Genomic DNA, 12,602 nt, shown 5'->3' with positions numbered 1-12,602 from the left:
CCTCTCCCCCTCCTCTTCCTCTCCTGAACCTGAGACCCATCAGTCCGCAGGCCAATGCTCTATCCACTGAGCCAAACCAATCAAGGCTCTTCTCCTCTTTTCTTTTTAACAGGGGATAAGGCAGAGAGTTTTGAATCCGTACCAAAAGGAGGGATAAAGAACTCTACTTGGAAACAGAGCGTCCAAGTAAGACCCCAGAGGCTTGAAATAGTGTACAAGTTGGGGAATTATGATGTGTTCCAACCATAAAGTCAGAGAAAGGATGGAAGGAGATGAAGCTGGAGAAAGGGCTCCCAGGCTGTTCTCACATGGAAGTCATTACAAAACCTCTCTTTCCCACACTCCCTTTTTACTCTTTCTCCCTTTCACCAGGTTCACCTATTTGCTTTTAAATAACCCATCAATTGAAAATTGAAAACAATTCAGGCCTTAGTCAGGATTTTCACCTTTATCCTGAGAACAATAGGAAACCATTTGGCAGACTTAATTAAATGAGTGGTCAGAGCAGGTTTTCTTTTTAAGTTTATTCTCATTGCTGCATTGAGAATGGTCTGAGAAGGAATGGACAAGAAAGATTTGGACAGAGCAGTCAGGTGGTGATAAGTAAGAGAGAACATGGTGAACTGAAGTGGTGGTAGCAATAAGATAGAAGGAGTATTGGACAGGTGTGGAAAGTATTTCTAAGGTAGAATTGATAGGTCTTCCTGATGGGTTGAATGATCTTTTACCCTCTCTGCATCCACCCCCTTGGGCATTTAACTTTGAAATGTCCTCTGCCTCTGTCTCTGGACTTGACCCTGTGCCTGGCTTTGGGTAATAGAATGAAGCAGAAGTGCAAGTATGATGCTTGTAAGTCTATAACTCGAGAGGCCTTGCTCTTTCTTGTGTTTCTGTGATCTCCATGAGGACATTCCTGAGGTAGCCTACTGGCATGGAACAGATACATGTCAGAGACTTGACGTGCCCAGTCAGCCCAGTTGAGACTCCTCTAGAATCTAGAAACTCATTAGTGAACAGAGCCAAATATCAACAGTGCAGGGTGGGGCTACTTCAAGAGAGACAGACCCAGCACCCCTGACTTCTAAGCCGTGCCCCTCCCACTGCACCACACTGCCTCCTTCACAAGTATGAAGCTCCTGGGGTTCGAGACAGTGCTTGAGGGCAGAGCAACGCCCTCGGCAGGCTGAGAGCCGCCTGTGAGCCGAGTCAGGGTTGCTCATTCTTTGCCCTCTTGGTAGGCCAGGGCCAGAGGAGCACTGAAAGCCAAGCCGGCTCACTGTGCCGTGCAATGGCACCTCGCTGCAAAAGCACAGGTGGGCTTTCCGTTCAGAGGGGCAGGCCCTCCCCATGGGCTGCCAAGCACCGCGCTCGATGCAAACCAATGTAGACGAAGTGGCACAGGAGGAGACGGGGGGCCGGGGGGAGCATCACAGCTGGGACCTTGAGATTATGGGAACCTGAGAACCACACAGAGTTGGTAAAGGTGGAGGAACTAGTCAGGTGGCTCTGGGATGGGAATCGGCTAACCAATGAGGGTATAAAACCACTGTGTGCCTCTGGGTTTCGGCTGCCAGGAGAGGGGCAGTTAGCCTGGGAAGCAAGGAAGCTTTGCAGTGTGCTCCTTGGTGTGTCAAGGTTTCCTGATGCAAGGACAGTGGGATCTTATTGAAATACAACCTGCAACAAAGGCCTGAATGCCGGAAGCCGGGCCATCCTTGCTGCTTGACACAGTCGCTGCAGGGAAGAAACATCTGCACAGCATATGTTTCAAGGGACCTGGTGTATATGGCATACTGTTCTTAATATGTTTGCTCTCCTTCTTGGGGCTATGTGTTTTAACCAAGGTCACCTCTCCGAGGTTGTTTCCCCAGGTAGGGATTTTTCCCTGAAGTTAGGGAGGGAATAAAACCCCTTAACTAAATGCCAGGCAGGTAGTTAATCACTTTAACTACGAACAATCACCCTTAAGCGACATAATCTTTACTCCCTGGAATGGAGATAAGAAACGCCCTAACCTTTGGAATAGAAATCAACAGGATTAAAATCAACTGGTATAAATACAGGTGTAAGAAGACAATATAACACAGAACTTGGCTGGAGATCCTGGACAGAACCTGGCTGAGATCCTGGGTAGGCTGCTGATCAACTGAACGCTTTCTCCGTGTCATTCCTTCTTCACCGACTCCGTCCACACCTTTGGGAACCCCTGGACCTGCTGGGGTTGGACCCCAACAATTGGGGCCCGAACAGGGACATGAACCCTGGACCTCTAAAGCCCTGGCTGGAGGACGCAGTAACGAGTGCAGATCAGGGAGAAGCTTGCCTGGAGGAAGTGACTAAGGCTGCTTTGGCCACCCACTATGCCCCATGGGGTGGGCACCCTCCGCGGGCGCCTGGAGACAGTGGAGGATGGCGGGTCATCCTGCCCTGACGAGAGGCCAACAGTTCTCTTCCTGAAGCCTGGGAACTTTCAGATGATGATAAAGAACATGGTGGGGAAGAAGCAACCAGCATCCCCAAAGAGCAAGGAAGTGACTATATAGGTGGCCAGCCTGCTCCCATGTCCCTCAGCCTTCTGAGAACCCTGCAAGGCCCTCCTGGGGAAGAGGAAACTGAGGAAGGAGGAGTTGCTGAAGATAAAGTGATGACATTCTTCTCTTTCCCTCCATCACACTGGGAGCACTGTCCAGGGAGGGAGGAGGAGGAGGATGGAGAAGCTGTAAATAAAGTTCCCACAACATCTACTCCCCCCTCATCCCCAGGATCCAAGCCCAGTGCTTGGGTGTGTGCTGCAGGGGAAGAAGAGGCTGGAGCTAAGGAGGAAGAAAGAACAGAGAGTGAAGAAACCAGGAAGACCTCCATTACCTCTTCATCTGCAGGCTCCCACCCCAGCGCCTGGGAGTGTAATTCAGGGGAGGAATCTGAGGAAAAGCATGAAAAGGCTGAGAAAGAAGCCGACTCAGAGCCACACTCCTCGGTTCTAAGCCACAGGCCCCTGCTCAGGACCTGGCAGCACCAACCCAAGAAGATCACAGAGGAAGAGGAGGGGGACAACGCTTCAGGGGAAGCTGAGGGTCTGTCGGCCATCCCCACCACAAGTACCTTCTTGAGGGCCTGGTGTGTTGCCCAGGAGAGGACACAGAGGAGGAAGATGAAGACAGTGATTCAGGAGCATCTGAGGAGGAGGGAGAAGCTGAGGGTCCCTCTTCCATTCCCCCCACAAGTACCTTCTTGAGGGCCTGGGTGTGTTGCCCAGGAGAGGACACAGAGGAGGAAGATGAAGACAGTGATTCAGGAGCAGCTGAGGAGGAGGGAGAAGCTGAGGGTCCCTCTTCCATTCCCCCCACAAGTACCTTCTTGAGGGCCTGGGTGTGTTGCCCAGGAGAGGACACAGAGGAGGAAGATGAAGACAGTGATTCAGGAGCAGCTGAGGAGGAGGGAGAAGCTGAGGGTCCCTCTTCCATTCCCCCCACAAGTACCTTCTTGAGGGCCTGGGTGTACCGGCCAGGAGAGGACACAGAGGAGGAGAATGAGGATGAGAAAGATGGTTCCGAGATAGCTGGCTCGGACCCCAGTTCTTCCCTTCAGGCCCAGAGTGCCCTCCTCAGGAACTGGACATACCCACCTGGAAAGGAGACAGAGGGAGTGGAAGCTGCTGAGGAATGGGGAGAAGCTGAGTCCTTCCGAGTGGCCATCTATCTACCAGGAGAGAAGCCACCACCTCCCTGGCCTCTTCCTCGGCTGCCCCTCCGCCTGCCAAGGCGGCTCAAGTCTGCAGGGATCCTCACCCAGCCCGGACCCCGAGACTCCCCAAAAGGCCAGAAAGGTGCACTTCTCTGAGAAGGTCTCCATCCATTTCCTGATTATCTGGGCTGGACCAGCCCAGGCTGCCCAAAGGAGCTCCTGGGAGCAGTGTGCCTGGGATCGAAGCCGCTTTGCCCGCCGAATTGCCCAGGCTGAGGAGAAACTGGGCCTCTGCCTCACCCCTGCAGCTCGGGCCAAGGCCTGGGCACGCCTCGGGAACCCTCCCTCTTCTCTGGCTGCCATACCCGCCACAACCCAGACCTTGCCCACATCCTGTGTCCAGGCCACACTCTTGAGCCACACTGTGGCCTCTCCCTCCCCTCTTTAGGTGTCCATGTCTCCTGCCTTAGACCTCAGTGGGAGGTGTGGCTAGGATCCTGTGGTTTTTGTGTTATTCACTATTTTTTTTACCAGTTGGTTTAAGAAATAAAGTCTTTTGGTTTGTACTGAAAAAAAAAAAAAATAGGAAGATTGTACTATCCTATCCCTCCCTAGTGGCCACTCTCATTATCAAAGGTAGACGACGCAGTATCGAACTCTTTGGAAGGGAAGTTACTGAGATAATACCTTATAAAAGAGAACAATTAGACACACTATTACAATTTGAAGAAGAGTGGCAAATAGCTATAGGTAACTTCCCAGGACAAATTTTACATCATTTGCCAAGATCACCTATATTGCAATTTCTCTCCCTACATCCGTTTATATTTCCTATTACATGTTCAAAAGAGCCATTATCACCTCCTGCCTCAAACAAACAAACCCAGAACTCTTACCTTCTGAGGAGAAATATTTTTATGACCACAAGGGAAATACATTTCCTGGGTTCTAGAAGACTTCATTTAATAACAGCATTTTGGGAAATCACTGTGTCAAATGTACACAGCAATTGTGAGATGCCTTTCAATTTCAGAAATGTAAGCCTATAGGAGCACATGCATCATAGAATGGTGGAAACTTTATGTCAACAGAAAGTATCTGACTGAGGCAGCGGTGGATGTGGGAGGGCAGCTTTTAATCTCCATTTCTTAAAAAAATTATTTTATTGTTGAGAGTATTATAAATATGCTTATTTCTCCCCTTTTGCTCCCCTCCACCCATCTCCCATCCCACCCCAGGCCTTCACCAGTCTATTGTCTATATCCAATGCATGTATGCTTATAAATTCTTTAGCTAACCTCTTTTAATCTCCATTTTGAGAGGACAGAACTGACCAAAGAGAGTGCCTAGTTAGGAATAGGTGTCTGGGTTTTGTTATAGTTGTGATTAATTTTTTTGAAATTTGTAAAAAAGGTAAAATTAGAATATGCGAGTGTTTTGCTATGTTTTTAATTTCCAAACAGCACTCCCCCTTGAAGGTCTTATTACCTTACATAATAAGAGGGTGCTATTCACCAAAGGTGGGAAGGTTGTGTATTTCAGAATTTCCTCCCTGAAAGGAAAAGGGGTAGGACTGGCCTCCCTGCCAAGCTGCTTAGCGGGATTGTCCCCTCCACAGTACAGAGCCTTTGTTTCCCTGGGAAAGATAGACTTTAAGATATTAATTCAAACTTTGTTGGATGTGAGGGCGATCTGGCTGCGACATCTGTCACCCCATTGATCGCCAGGGTTGATTCGGCTGATCTGGCTGGCTAGGCGGGTGTCCCCCTCCTCCCTCACCGATCCATGTGCGTCCCTCCCGAAGCTGCGCGCTCGGTCGAAGAGGACGACCTTCCCCCCCGAGGAGAGGACCGGTCTTCGGTCAAGGGTATACGAGTAGCTGCGCTCCCCTGCTAGAACCTCCAAACAAGCTCTCAAGATATTAATTCAAACTTTGTTATTGTCCTTTGCTTGCATCTTCGTGAGTAAAACATTAAAAAAAGACAAATATGGCTGGATCCTGTTCTGACCGTAATGCCTGTAGTTATAGGAGGATTCAGGGCTGTTTGGATTTGGTAATAGGAGCTCTGATTCTTGTCAGTCTCCCTAGGCTCAGGGCAACCTGTCAACCTTAGAATTCTCCACTCTAGTTGCACGGTATGCATGAGGGGAGGAAGCAGTGGCAGGCATGACGGCAAAATAACCTAGGCTACATGATGCATTTGCACTGGCGTGCCTTTGAGTGCAGGCTGCCCCCAGGTCCTGTGAGATCCCAGCTTGCAGTTCGGCTCCCGGGTCCACTCAGGCCCAGGGTAAGTGCGGGTGGACCTCTCAGGCAGTGCTTCCTGACTTGGTTCCTGGCCCTGGTGGCAGTAGCAGAGGAGGTTTATTTAAAGCTCCTTACTTGAGATTAAAGAGAACGTTTCTACTTACCTTCTTTTCTTTTAATTAATTTGTGTGTGTTTTTAGTCTGAGAGAGAGAGAGAGAACAGGTGACAAAAAAGTCGTTATCAGGTGTGCCTTCCCCACAATATTCCCTCCTCTCATTTTGATAATGTGATCACCCTGTGGGACGAAAAGATGAAAACTTTACTATTCTTACCTAAAAGAAACGAAACAGAGGAAGTTAAAAAAAAAACAAAACAAGAAGAAAAAGAAGAAATTATAACACCAGGCAGGTGAGTGGGTGGGGAGAGTTGTTTTGCTGTTCACTACAATACTGTACATTACGGATAGGAACACGGTCCGGGCTTTGCGTTGCACCTGGTGCCTCAGTTGACCTTTATGTTCCATTTCTTTACCCGTCCCCTCATCCTCCTACAGGGTATTGTGGGCTATACTTCTCAAATTTTAATTTGCAGTAGAATTGTCTAGGCATCTGGCTAAAAAGCAGATTTTGAGCCGGGGGATCTGCTTTTCTAACAGGCTCCCAGGGGAAGCCAGTACTGCTGATTCTTGGAGACCATCACACTTTGGGCTGAAGGGTGCGGAAGAATGAGCACAGGCTTTGGAGTTAGCGGCCTGGGTTCAAATCCGAGTCCTGTCTTTATAGGCTGTGTGCTTGTGGGCGGGGTAGGCCTTTCCCCTTCCCTGTAAAATGCGATCGTCACAGCATGGGGTTGTTTTGAGGATTAAATAAATTGAGGTATGTAGGCCACAGTCGAGATAGGCTCGCAGCAAGAGGACAATGAATGCTAATTACGCCCTGGGGGCGGGGTCAACGCCGGGAGGGGCGGGGCTCTGTCAACTCTTGCGCACGCGCAGCCCCTAGTGCACGCGACTCAGGTAAGACAGCGGGGCGGGACACTAGTTCGGAGCTAGATTTGTGCTGCCCAGAGCGGGAGTTCGGCAGGTCTGGGGGGGCCCTCGTTATGCTGAGGACACTGGGGTCATGCTGAGGACACTCGGGGCCATGTCTCCCCGCTCACGCCGCCGAACTGACCGAGTGTTTCCGGGTTGCTCGGCGACCTTGGCCCCAGGGCCGGGGCGGTGCAGGCCGGGCTGGAGTGCCCCGGGATCCCGGGGGCAGCCAGCGCGCACCGGGCAGCAGGGCAGACGGTGGGAGCAGGGGGCTCCGGTGGTGCGAGGCGGCGAGGGGCCGAGGGTCGTGGGTAGCCAGTCTGAGGTCGCCCGCAGGCGCCTCGCAGGCTGCTCCGCTTTTGCCGGTGGGAACCTGGAGAGACGTAGCTGAGAAATGTTGTTCAATATCTTATTCTAGACTGTGAGCCCTTGCTGCGGGACAGGGTGTTGCCTGGAGACACCGAGCCTGCAGATCTCCCGCTGTGGTGCCCAGATGAGGGGTCCTCGGATGCCACTTTGAGCCTTGTCTTAAGCTTGTGTGCACTGAGCCCCGTGTGATGTTAACCCCGTGATCACAGCGCTGCTTCTCTCTGAGCCCATTGGAGGACCGATTTATTTGAAACGTCCCCCAACTTCCAACCTTTTCAAAAGCTTGTCTGCTCTTGTTTCTCCTCTGCAGGTTAGTAGCCTAACTTTGTTGTGCACAGGATGCCTTCGGTGGTCTTTATCTCACGGGGCTTTACTTGCAATGTAAAACGTGTGTGTGTTTGTATATATATACATTTTCAAGAAAGGTGAATGATTTATTATACAGTGTTATTTGGACTTTGTTGTTTGAACCCTTAACCTCACTCTCTTCAACAAAACGAAATGGCATTTTACTGGGATTCCTTATACTGTAAGTCTGGCTACAGGCAGGCTCTTTTGTTCTTTTCACCCCTTGAACATTAAAAATAACCCCGAGAGCTCCCTGTACTCATGAGGGCTTATTTCCTCTCAGTAATGTATACAGCATTGTAGTGAAGAGCAAAACAACTCTTCTCACCCACTCACCTGCCTGATGGTTATAAGTTCTTTTTTTTTCCTTTTCGTTCACGTCCCCTGCTTCTTTTGGGTAAGAATAGTAAAGTTTTAATCTTTTAGTCCCCAGGGATCATATTATCAAAATGAGAGAAGGAAATATTGGGGAGGGGGGAACACCTGATAATGATTTTAGTAGGATACTACAAAGGTAGGGTATTTAATTACCTCCCCACCCTCAGGTGTTGTGAAAAGGAATCAGGAGTGAATGGAGTAAAGGCGTGACAGTGAGCTGAGCTGGGACTGCAGAGTATTAGAGAACATACCACCTGCACAGAGGGCAGAACCATGTGACAAAGAGCATGCTCGGGACAATACCAACACACTGAGATAATCACACTGTGGGAATGGAGTTATTTTTATAGAAGTGGCATTAAGTTTTAATATGCTCATTTAGTTCACATATGTTTGTTGTTAAACTTAGGATGGTCCGCACTTTGGAACCACTGGCAAAGAAGATCTTTAAAGGAGTTTTAGTAGCTGAATTTCTGGGCGTTGCTGGAGCATATGTTTTGTTTAATAAGATGGACACAAGCCAAGGTAATGATAATTCAGAAGTGAATGTTTTATAGAGGAGTGTACAGTTTGCTAATGCATTTTAGGTGCTAAATGGCATTGTTAGAGAAACTGCTTCTTTAGATTCAGCGTCATTAGGCATTTTTACTATGGCACAAGGGGAAACTAGGTGTTATTATAAATGATTCTTAGCTTCCTCCTAAAAAATTGTTTGCAGCCTAGCTGGTTTGGTTCAGTGGATAGAGCATTGGTCTATGGCAGGGGTGGGCAAACTTTTTGACTCGAGGGCCACAGTGGGTTCTTAAACTGGACCGGAGGGCTGGAACAAAAGCATGGATGGAGTGTTTGTGTGAACTAATATAAATTCAAAGTAAACATCATTGCCACTATGGAAGACAGTATGGAGTTTCCTTAAAAAACTGAAAATGGAACTCCCATTTGACCCTGTGATCCCACTTCTAGGAATATATCCCAAGAAACCAGAAACACCAATCAGAAAGGATATATGCACCCCTATGTTCATAGCAGCACAATTCACCATAGCTAAGATCTGGAAACAGCCTAAGTGCCCATCAGTAGATGAATGGATTAGAAAACTGTGGTACATCTACACGATGGAATACTATGCTGCTGTAAAAAGGAAGGAACTCTTACCATTTGCAACATCATGGATGGAACTGGAGAGCATTATGCTAAGTGAAATAAGCCAGTCAATAAAGGAAAAATACCACATGATCTCACTCATTCGTGGACAATAGAGACCATTATAAACTTTTGAACAATAATAGATACAGAGGCAGAGCTGCCTCAAACAGATTGTCGAGCTGCAGCGGGAAGGCCGGGGAGGGTTGGGGGGCAGGAGGTAGGGGGGTAAGAGATCAACTAAAGGACTTGTATGCATGCATATAAGCATAACCAATGGACATAAGACACTGGGTGATAGGGGAGGCTAGGGGACTGTCTAGGGCGGGGGGATAAAATGGATACATATGTAATATCCTTTGTAATACTTTAAGCAATAAAAAAAAAAAAAAAAAAAAAAAAAAAAAAAAAAAAAAAAAACAAAGTAAACATCATTACATAAAAGGGTACGGTCTTTTTTTTTTTTTTTAGTTTTATTCATTTCAAACGGGCCGGATCCGGCCTGCGGGCTGTAGTTTGCCCACGGCTGGTCTATGGACTGAAGGGTCCCGGGTTTGATTTTGGTCACGGGCACATGCCTGGGTTGCAGGCTCAATCCCCAGTAGGGGGTGTGTAGGAGGCATTGATGTTTCTCTCCCCTTCCCTTTCTAAAATCAATAAAAATATATTTCAAAAATTGTTTGCAGACTAGGGGATATGTTTCACACTTCCCTGGGTTTTCCTAGCGCAGGGATGGGTAATAGAGCTAGTGTCCTTAGTCTGGCTTAGTTTGGGAGCACAGATGTGGCAAATGCACCTCACTATTTGGTAGACTGAGAGTAGCATAGCCAAATTGTCAAAGTAACCAGTTCTTAGGCTTGCAGAATTCTGCATCCACACTAGGCACTGAAACCCTTTCCCATGCCCTGGCTATTACTGAAAGTGCTTTGACCTATTGTGAGGTGAAATTTTATCTGAGAGCTAACAAACTTTTTTCCCCCCCAAGTATGTTTTTATTTTTTCAAACCGTGACCTTCTGGTTCATGGGTCGACACTCAACCATTGAGCCACATCGGCCAGGATCACAAACTTTCAAATTAGGAAGTGCTGCTTTCTCTTTTACTAAAGCAGGGAATAGCAATCCCCAGTGGTGGCCATCTTTGAAACCTGTCATTTGTTTTCTTAAAAAGTACTTCACCGGAACAGTTCCACGATGCTACTGGATATTCAGTCTCTATGCTTTTGTTGTTAATCCTCACTCGAGGATATTTTTTCCATTAATTTTTAGAGAGTGGAAAGGAGAGGAAGAGACAGAGAGAGAAACATCGATGTGAGAGAGACACATTGATTGGTTGCCTTCCACACTGGCCCTTATTGGGGCCCAGGGATTGAGCCGACAGCCAAGGTACTTGCCCTTGACCAGAATCAAACCCAAGACTCTGCAGTCTCTGGGCCGATGCCCAAACCTGAGCAAAACTGGTTAGGGCAGTCTCTATGCTTTTAAACTATAAGTAAGGGTATATAAAAAACCATCCAAATAGTATTTAAAAGCAAATTAAAGTTTAAGATCAACTTTAAAAAATGGGTATTGTAGTCTTATTTCTAATTCCAAAACAAGGGAAAATTGCATCCATGAAAATTTGCTTTTAAATGTCACTTCTAAGTACATCATATATATAGGTCAAAAATGTTAAAACTCCGAAATAACTATGGAAGGCTATATGCAAGTGCAGTTTAGACCCAAAAGGATATAGTTTCTGGATTACCAGGACCTTCACAAAAATTTCTAATCTGTGGTATCCCTACTTTATATGCCTTAAGGTTAAAATATGGCTGCATATTTTAATATAATGAATCTCTAATCATGTCTAATTTTAGTATTTTTTCCCCCATCAGATTTTAGGCAAACAATGAGCAAGAAATTTCCCTTCATCTTGGAAGGTATGTTTCAGGTATCCTGTTCACCTTATAGGTATTTATAACTTTTATCTTAAAAAGAAAACTACAAAAATGTTTTCAGGTAACCTATATAAACTAAGTAATTTCTTTATGACCAATTAAGGGCAAAATAACTATTCTGTGATGTTAATTTAAAAAAAATATTATTAATCCATATTTTGGCTCCTTCTGAGAACAGAGTAGAGAAAATTCTCACCTAGAGTTATCTAGATGAGAGCAGTTAGTTCATGGGCTAGAGATTCTTAATTCTTCCAGTAGTTAAGAATGTAGACTATGGAATGAGACATACCTGAGGTGGTGATGGAATCAAACCCAGCTTGAAATTTAAAACCTATTTCAGGTTTGCTAACATCTTGGAGCTATTTCTTTCTCTGTCAAGTAGAGATGATCATACCACTTCACAAATTGTTATAAGGATCAAATGAGGTAACATTATGTAATTAGCACAGTATTTGCCTAATAGTGCTCATTACAATTATTAGTACAGGTGCTAGAGCTTCTACATGCAAGAAGGGAAAGTTTATTTCTCAACTAGTAGCCCTGTGCACGAATCCGTGTGCCAATAGGTCACTGCCGCCCTCCTGTAGCTCCCCCCACCCCCCCTCCCCCTATAGCTTGCTGCCCCGCCTCCTCCTGTAGCTCTCCGCAGTCCCCTTGTACCTCACTGGCCCACCCTCCTGCTGATCCGTGATGGGATCTTGACACACTTGATCATTACGCCTCACGGCATAATGGCTAATTAGCATGTTCCTCTTATTATATAGAACTATAGGCCCAGTACACGAAATTCGTGCAGGGTGGGGGAGGAGGGGTCCCCTCAGCCCAGCCTGCACCCTCTCCAATCCGGGACCCCTCGGGGGATGTCCAACTGCTGGTTTAGGCCTGATCCTGAGGACATCCCTCTCACAATCCAGGACTGCTGGCTCCTAACTGCTCATCTGCCTGCCTGCTTGATCGTCCCTAGTGGCCACCTTGCCAGCCTGATCACTCCTAACCACCTCTGCCTGCTGGCTTGGTCGCCCCCAACTGCCCCCCCCGCTGGCCTGGTCGCCCCACACAGCTTGCTGTTTGATCATTTGGTCATCCCTCACTAACCCCCTGCCAGCCTGGTCACCCCACGCAGCCTGACTGCAGCCTGCTGTTCAGTCGCTTGGTCGACCCTCATTAACCCCCCTACTGGCCTGGTTGCCCCATGCAGCCTGCTGTTCAGTCGTCTGGTCGTCACTCACTAACCCCCCTGCCGGCCTGGTCGCCCCACTCAGCCTGTTTGGTCATCCATTCGGTTGCGATGGCCCCTGGCTCTTTATATATATAGATAGTGTTTAATTTTAACATTTTTAAATGATTTTATAAATGACAACTATTTTTTAATTTACAGTTTATTACAAATCCATTGAATATTCTGGAATGTATGGAGTGAGACAGCAAGATCAAGAAAAATGGTTGAACAACAAAAGTTAGGA

General features: G+C 47.3%; 1 protein-coding gene and 1 pseudogene across 7 annotated transcripts in view; both read left to right on the top strand.

Moving 5' to 3' along the window:
- The window catches only part of CEBPZOS (CEBPZ opposite strand), a 30,875-nt gene that overhangs the window by 16,869 nt on the left and 1,404 nt on the right, over positions 1–12,602 (top strand). For 3 of the 7 annotated variants that reach the window (XM_059660142.1, XM_059660139.1, XM_059660138.1), the window contains 3 exons: positions 8,468–8,583; positions 11,077–11,121; positions 12,518–12,602. In XM_059660142.1, coding sequence (XP_059516125.1) covers positions 8,469–8,583; positions 11,077–11,121; positions 12,518–12,600 — 243 coding nt within the window. In that variant the 5' untranslated portion in view covers position 8,468 and the 3' untranslated portion in view covers positions 12,601–12,602. The other 4 variants (XM_059660141.1, XM_059660145.1, XM_059660140.1 and 1 more) reach the window with 4 other exon arrangements.
- On the top strand, positions 2,255–4,192 carry LOC132213888 (protein phosphatase 1 regulatory subunit 15A-like; annotated as a pseudogene).

Source organism: Myotis daubentonii, chromosome 12 (assembly GCF_963259705.1).
Source record: "Myotis daubentonii chromosome 12, mMyoDau2.1, whole genome shotgun sequence".
NCBI lineage: Eukaryota > Metazoa > Chordata > Mammalia > Chiroptera > Vespertilionidae > Myotis > Myotis daubentonii.
Note: the sequence above shows the minus strand (reverse complement) of the source record. Positions and strands in the feature narration are given on the sequence as shown.